Source organism: Hordeum vulgare, chromosome 5H (assembly GCF_904849725.1).
Source record: "Hordeum vulgare subsp. vulgare chromosome 5H, MorexV3_pseudomolecules_assembly, whole genome shotgun sequence".
NCBI classification, from domain to species: Eukaryota; Viridiplantae; Streptophyta; class Magnoliopsida; order Poales; family Poaceae; genus Hordeum; species Hordeum vulgare.
This window is the reverse complement of record NC_058522.1, coordinates 580,396,215-580,403,437: the sequence shown is the minus strand read 5'-3', so window position 1 is coordinate 580,403,437 and position 7,223 is coordinate 580,396,215. Positions and strand designations below refer to the sequence as shown.

The 7,223-nt window shown below is 42.5% G+C and overlaps 1 protein-coding gene across 3 annotated transcripts; it reads right to left on the bottom strand.

The window, feature by feature from the left end:
• Positions 1–758: 758 nt before the first annotated feature.
• LOC123399568 lies at positions 759–4,989 on the bottom strand. Of its 3 annotated transcripts, none has more exons than XM_045093971.1 (5): positions 4,792–4,989; positions 4,462–4,630; positions 3,184–3,337; positions 2,950–3,057; positions 759–2,174 (listed from the first exon to the last, which is right to left on the bottom strand). In XM_045093971.1, exons 3-5 carry the CDS (start codon positions 3,236–3,238, stop codon positions 958–960), a joined length of 1,380 nt encoding a protein of 459 aa, XP_044949906.1. In that variant the 5' UTR covers positions 3,239–3,337; positions 4,462–4,630; positions 4,792–4,989; the 3' UTR covers positions 759–957. The 3 variants fall into 3 exon arrangements, with proteins under 3 accessions (XP_044949906.1, XP_044949907.1, XP_044949905.1); XM_045093972.1 differs by having other exon boundaries at positions 4,472–4,630; XM_045093970.1 differs by lacking the exon at positions 4,462–4,630.
• Positions 4,990–7,223: the final 2,234 nt, after the last annotated feature.

The window sequence follows — 7,223 nt, the reverse complement described above, 5'->3', positions numbered from 1 at the left end:
ACATCAAATTAAGAGAGGTAGCACGTAAGCTGGCTGCGGTGCACATCTCTCTCCCTCATGCTATGCATCTCTCTCATAGTCACATCATCATGCATGCACAAGTTGTTCTCTCACCTACTAAAAAACATCTCTTTATCTCGGACATAAATTCTCTCTCACTAGTCCCTTCTTAAAAAAAGTGATTTCCTCTCTCACAAGCGTTCTCTCCCTCTCTCTCCATTTTTCTGTGTCACTTCTCGAAGAAAAAGGTGAAGTTCTCTCTCACATGCTTTCTCTCTCCATTTTTTCTGTCACATCTCCAAAAAGTAAAGTTCATTCTTAAGCGATTTCTCTCTTCTTTTTTCTCCGTGTCACTCTCACAGCCATACGCAGCAGCGTCCTCTCACTCAACGGTGTACTGGCATTAAAAAAGAGAGTTCTGCCATAGTGTTTCTTTCAACTATCAGAGCAATGAAACCTGTGCTCGACATGTCAACTCGACAGCTCGCTACTTGCATCGCTAGGTGGAATCAGCCTATGAGCGGTGATAGACTAGGTCCAGAATCATTTCAAATAGACGCATCCTCCAGCGCTAAACAACTGCTGCGCCTGCTAATCAAAATTGTGGTACCGTACATGTCACAGATCTCTATGTGGTGAATTCTAAATGTACGGTTTCGATAAGGGGGTGTCTAGACACCCGGGGACTTAAAATCCACTCTCAAAAATACCAGAGAACAATTGTTCAACTGTCAATGCTTATAAAAAAACTATTAAAGGAAGCGAGAATAATGTGTTTTCTTCTTGGTATAAGTTACAAACTGTCGATTATTGTATATACAGCGTTCAGATATCACACAGATGCATACATAACTAGCTTAGCAATCCAGGTAGCTAACTCTCTCTTTCTATCTTTCTCTTCCTCTTTCCAACTACGCAAACACAACATTGCATATACTACACAACATGATCATTATATTAATTTGAGTGGTGAAAACCCAAAAAATTACTAACGTATATAACGGTTGCATGCAGTGGTAGTTGCAAACCAAGCCGGGCAGAAACCAGACACTTGAGCAGCAGGGACGAAGCCGCCGCTAGGAGTAAAGCGTATGCCCATAATTTAAGCATACCGGAAGCCCCACCATCGTTCCCAGCAGCTGCTACTTGTTGCTTCGACCAGTGACTTAGCATGAACGCAAGGTAGTAGGTCAGAATCCCTGAGACGCCACATGACACCTGGAATGTCGTACACCAGCCGAATAGCCCAACTTCATCCATGAATTTCGCCAGGTAAGCAAAAGGAGGAGCCACCACCATTGCACCGAGGAAGATGAGCCAATTTTTGTGAGGCTTAACCTTGTTGAAGCTGATGATGGAGCTACTTCCTGGTTTACGGTCGAGGTGGAGGCTGAACCAGAGAAGCACAGGGATTACCTCCGGCAAGCATAGCAGAACAACATCCTCTCCCAGCCACTCTGCGGCCGCCGTGTGTGCCGTCGCCAGCAGGAGGAGAAGCAGGGTCTTGTGGAGCATCTCGGACGCCAGTGCTATGCCCGGTGAGGCGCCGGTGGGCAACTTCATCATCATGCGCGTCAGTGCCGCCACAGTGCAGCTTAGGAACAGGAGGAACTGTGAAATGGCGAACTGGGCAGCTGCATGGTCGGGAAGCTGGTCCATACCCAATAGCGCCCCAAGCGTGATCATCACTATCATACCAACCTCCATAGTTTTAATTTTGGTCTCAGCGACGTGAGAAGATCCATGATTAACTTTACGACTGGTGCCCCCAGTACGTCTATTGAACTTGAGGTACATTGCTAGTATGAAAACAAGGGCTATGGCAGGAAAGATGGCGAGCCAGACGAAGCTCAAGCTGATGTCCACTAATATCACGTAAGCTATGAGGACAAGAATGGCCGTGTCTCTGAAAATCCGGACATTAGGATGGCATGTGATCCATGGCTTCAATGGCGCTACCATAGCAGGCGTCGACTTGGGCATGAACTCGTGGGATTTCACAACTATGTATGGGCCACAGATGGCAACCTCCATTGTGCCAGTCACCAACTCACTATATTCTTTGTTGGTAAAACCATCATCGCTTAATTGAGACACTTGGAAATTGACGAGACAGCTGGCCAGTGTGCACGTCACTGCAATGAGGCATATTCCATCCGATAACCCAAGCTTTTCTGAATTAAAACATATGATCAGATCATATAAGAATATAATTGCATATACAAATTAAGCTGTAGAATTACTTTTATCTACCTGCAGGTATCAAATAAATTGTTCTTGTGCATGTTTTCAATAAAGTATGCGATAATGGGTCTCTGCTGGAGGCCCCTTGCTTGGTAAAGAGAGGGTGGGGGGGGGGGGGGGGGGTAGAGTTGCCTCTCTTGAGGAGCACGTAGGAGAGAGGCGGTGGCGGATCCAGGACCCAGGCCCCGCGCGGCGGGGGGGGGGGGGGGGGGGGGGCATAGGGAATAAGTACATACCTCGCTCTAGCACATGGGCACTATAGCGACCTTGTAGCGGCACTGTAATAGGCATGGGGCTCGGGGCTTGCTCTAGTTCTGGATCCGCCCCTGGTGGGAGGGACAAGGACATGGAGGTCCAACCTCGCAATTTTTCTGGCCAAACCCTAGGGAAAACAACACATAGAGCAGCTACCATGAGTTTACTAGGTCGAATGCCTTGGATATGTTTACTATGTGGAAAACACGGTTGCCACTTTTGTGCAAATCCTGGATGAAGTCATGAACCTAAAGGGAATAATGATTGATGCATCACTTCGGGATGAAAACAATTTGATTCCCGGAGACGACTATCCACATCACCATATTTGCTTGGTGAATATCTTGGAAATACTACGGATTAGTCTGATAGGTCAAACTTAAGGAATTAAAGCATTACGGGAAAGAAGAACAACACACTGAAAAACATATTAACTAGATCAAACTTTACCTATGGTTGATAACATATTGGTGGTCGTTGCGACCTCCCGGTCCAGTTCTTTTGCGTTGTAGGATTGAGCAAACGCTATGCGACCCGCTCTACCTAGCTTGTTTTTTTCTACAAAAATGAAAATACATACATACATATAGATATATACATCAAAGCTCCCTGCAATAAATAAATACGTAAAAGCGCAACACGTATTAACAATTTGGACGTCGAGAAGAGTCACAATAGACTTACCGATGAACCCTGGTTGCACTCGAGGGTATGACTTGGCTGGCCGGTGGTGCAACATTGATTGATTATTATCGACTTTGTGTGAAAAGGTTTTCCCAGCCCACTTGTCAATGGATGGGCCAACTTTGTGCAACTACGTAGTCGATGTAATTTAGCACTGCAAAACAATGGTAGCAAACTCATCATTGATAGCCCTGCATTTATCAAATCGTCTATCGAAAAAAAGATTCCTACATGATCCATGTATGTGAGTAGTCATTAATGTAGTTTGCTGATTGTGGATGTGATTACCTTGGATTTTCACTTGTATATGCATAGCTTTGGTTTTATATGACTTTGCTATTTGCTGGCATGATCTTGTGTGTGCATGTGTTTGTGTTGGCGGTCTGCATCCTAGTTATGCAGAGAACATGTGTGCTCATTGTGTTTTCATCCTCTTGATGCTCCATTATGAACCAATAAATCGTCCTTTGTCAATTTTTTCTATCATTCCAATTTTAAGATTAAGAACCCTTTGGATAACATATAGGTCCTCCCGTGCATCACAGATGAAAATTAACTATCTTTTGAAATTATAAGTAATATTTTCATGCTCAGCAACCCTCTTAAAATTCTTATACTAAACTACTTAATAAAACTTTCAACCGAAATGATAAGAGAACAAGCAATTTTTTTGTGTCCGGTGAAAAAATGACAAATAGATAATTTAGTTTATATTTTTAGTTGTAGATAGTTTAGTTACAATACTAATCACTTTTTCAACAAACTTTAATATATTTTTACCTGTTAAAGTTTTCAGAACTTTTCCAAGTTTCGAAATTGTTCTTTTCTGGATATTTGAAAAAAGAAATAGGCTCCTAGATAATTGATGGTTCTACATGAATTGCTCTGTAGTGACACCTGCACCAACTAAAATCACATATTGAACCTGCAACCCATTTGTCATGAGTACATATATACTGGTAGTGTTTTGATTTTCGTTTTGTAAATTTTCTCGCCCCAGGCTGAGATGGCCGAATTTCGGCCATTTTCTAAAATTTCGGTTGAAATTTTACAAAAAATTGACCAGCATTTGACTGAAATTTGACCAAAATTTATCAAATTTAAACAAAAATCATTCTGTTCGGCAGATAGATATTTCTCGCCCCAGGCCGAGATGGTCGAAATTCGGCCGAAATTTGATTTTTAAGGCTGAAAATTCAAGAGCCACGGAACGCTCGCAATGAAAGCATGGGATATTAGATATATCATAGATGACTCTCGACAAGAGCTATCAGTGACCTGAATATACCAAGAGCAATTTCATTGAGAGCCTTCTATGAATATCCGACGACCTCATATGAACGTCCTGAAATTTTTAATCTCTTGCTTGAGACCCGTCCAGATGTTTTCCAATGACCATCATCATATGGACTACCTCTGGTCTGGATTTTCTTTTATTGTGCCACAACTGCATATACATGAATGAGAAGAAAATAGTAGAGGTGATATATAGCCAGCTAGCTAGAATGAAACGAATAAAGGAGTAAGAAGTAAGAACACACCCCTTGTACAAGGGAAGAGGGCTCACGAATGAACAGAATACTACGTACATAGCCAGGCCTCAAGTACCTATATATCAAAACGATGATGCTCTCGCGCGCTTCATGGATATGCTTACATAGAGGTGGTGGATTGAGAAACTCCACCCTTAGACTATGCCTTGATCTCAGCCCCGATGGTCGGCTCGTACGCTTGTACAGATGGTTTTCTTCTGAAGGAGTCTGGACAGCCGCGTGCAGATTATGAGAGGTTGGAAGACGAAGCAAGTTCCCTAGCTAGGTCCATTTATAGCAAGAGTGGTCCGAGGACGATTTGGGGGTTTCGTATTCTTGTAAATTTTATATTCGTTTCTATAAACATAGTAAAATTTTATGAAGTTTGACATACGGGAAAACTAATATGCGGAGTAAATAATAACAAAGGAGCGAAAGATAACTGCTACAAATACCCTCTTGATGGAGTAGTATTGTCATCATGCACATATATAACAGACATATATTCAGAGTTAGAATATGAAAAATAAATAAATTGAAACACAATTCATACGCAAATGCTCGCGGCATGCACGCGCACCTACGTCTATGAGCATGCATACAAGCAAGGAAGCACCTCATAGTCGAGGGGGGTCATGAAATATTCAGGCACTCATGCCAGATCAATGTAGGACTTGAATCCGGATAAACTTGTTTCACCACAAGAAATCTAACCATAAGGATACAGAATAATATTGAGAGTCAGAATGTCATTATGGTTTCTTGCAATGGCGCCAAGGGGCGCTGCCCCTGTTTCCCTAAGAAAATACATTCGGGGTCAGAAGCGGCAGCAACTGATTGGCACGCTAACCAATAATGACTAATCCATATTGAAAGTCAAAATGTAGAGCCAATAGCCATCGTTTCTTCCCAAACCGTCCATGTCGCCACCCCCATTAACTAAGGCCCTCGTCAACGCTTCCGCCCCTCGCCGGTGACCAGATCAAGGAAACCGGCGGAAATAACGTGGAAGCCACCTCCGTCATGTGGGCTAGCTGGATATGTTACTCGCCAACGGAAAGCAGTACAAGGCGTGAGAGACCAGCTGCCATGGTGGTTCGAGCTGTTGAAACTCTTGTTCGTCCCATTATTAACAAGGACTGCCATCGGCGATCGAACTGAGGTCCAACGGCAGGAAGCTGTGGCGCTCAGATGCAACTTGCAACATACTACTACTAGGGATTTTTTTTTTGTTTTTTTTTTGCGGGTGCGAACTGTCAAGTGCCAACAACTAGCATATGCTTCCTCGGTCACAAAGTTGTACAAAGAGCATCTCCAACTAACACGGGCTAGCGCCGCGTGCTAAAAAAATATTCAATGTTGAAATAGTGTTTTTAGCGCACTCGAGAATGTTTGTTTCAACAAACGCGGTAAAATATGACGCCCAATCCACCGGCCCCATCTGCAACGGTCAGCGCGCACAATTCGACGTCTTAAATATGCAGCCAGCACACCCAACATTTACAGCGCGGGTGTTGTCGATTTCTGTGTGCGCCCTATTTTGTAGTCTGTTGGAGGACTATTTTTTTTGTCTTTGACGCACAAAAAACGTCAGTTTTTAGCACACGAGGCTTTTTTGTGCGCGCGTCAAAGATGCTGTAAAGCTCCTGCCGTAATATCAGCTTGTGGCCGCGAGCAAAACAGCTCCACCATGATCAAGTTTGAAACGGATGGTGTATTATGGTTTTTTGGTGTCAAAAGAGTAAAACGCGCGTTTGTTTCCTCGAGCTCAAGCTCAAGCTAGGAGCGTTCTTCGGCAACACCGAATATGACATGTTTTTCCTTGTATTTAATGAGAATAAATGTCTTTTTTTTTCTCCTTTGACTCTAAACAAAATGAGGCCTTACAACAACTTCCTATGAGCAACGGTTAAATTTGTCCTCAATTTCTACTGTTTGCGTACGTTACATGAGAAGTAAGGCCCTGTTTGAAATCACTCAGATTATATGATCCAGTTTTTATAATCTATTACATTGTTGAGGAAATCGTTAACTGATAACTGCTCGGTTGGCTGGTGATTAGGGGATTAATGGACTAATCGGCAAGTTAATCGGCCATTTAATCCATTAATCGGGTGATTTATCAGTTAATCGGCTACTCGGTGACCGTATGAGTAGGGATTAATCGGCAAGTTAACTCGTTAACTCGACGAATTCTTGAACAGGGATCTATTATGTCTTCAAACAGGATAAATTATGGTGTAGATTATAAAAACTAGATGGACAAATTATTAAAAACTCATAATCTACTCTATCCAGCTAAAATCAGATTATGGATTGCTAATGACCCATTACCCTTGTAAAGTTAGAGTTAATTACATTCCTATCACCGCCACCCTCTTCTTTAAAAAAACAAAGGGCAGACAAGTCATTATGCAATGTAAAACCTGGATTACAGTTTATATAATCTGACCTCCAAACATGTCCACCTAGATTATTTTTATAAACCAGATTATATAATCTATCTTC

Excerpts from the sequence above, each read along its gene's own strand:
- LOC123399568 (XM_045093971.1), bottom strand. The coding sequence starts at position 3,238 with ATGTTGCACCACCGGCCAGCCAAGTCATACCCTCGAGTGCAACCAGGG. Across the intron at positions 3,058-3,183 it reads AGTGCAACCAGGGTTCATCG|AAAAAAACAAGCTAGGTAGA; the intron begins GTAAGTCTATTG and ends TCATTTTTGTAG. Across the intron at positions 2,175-2,949 it reads CAATATGTTATCAACCATAG|AAAAGCTTGGGTTATCGGAT; the intron begins GTAAAGTTTGAT and ends GTTTTAATTCAG.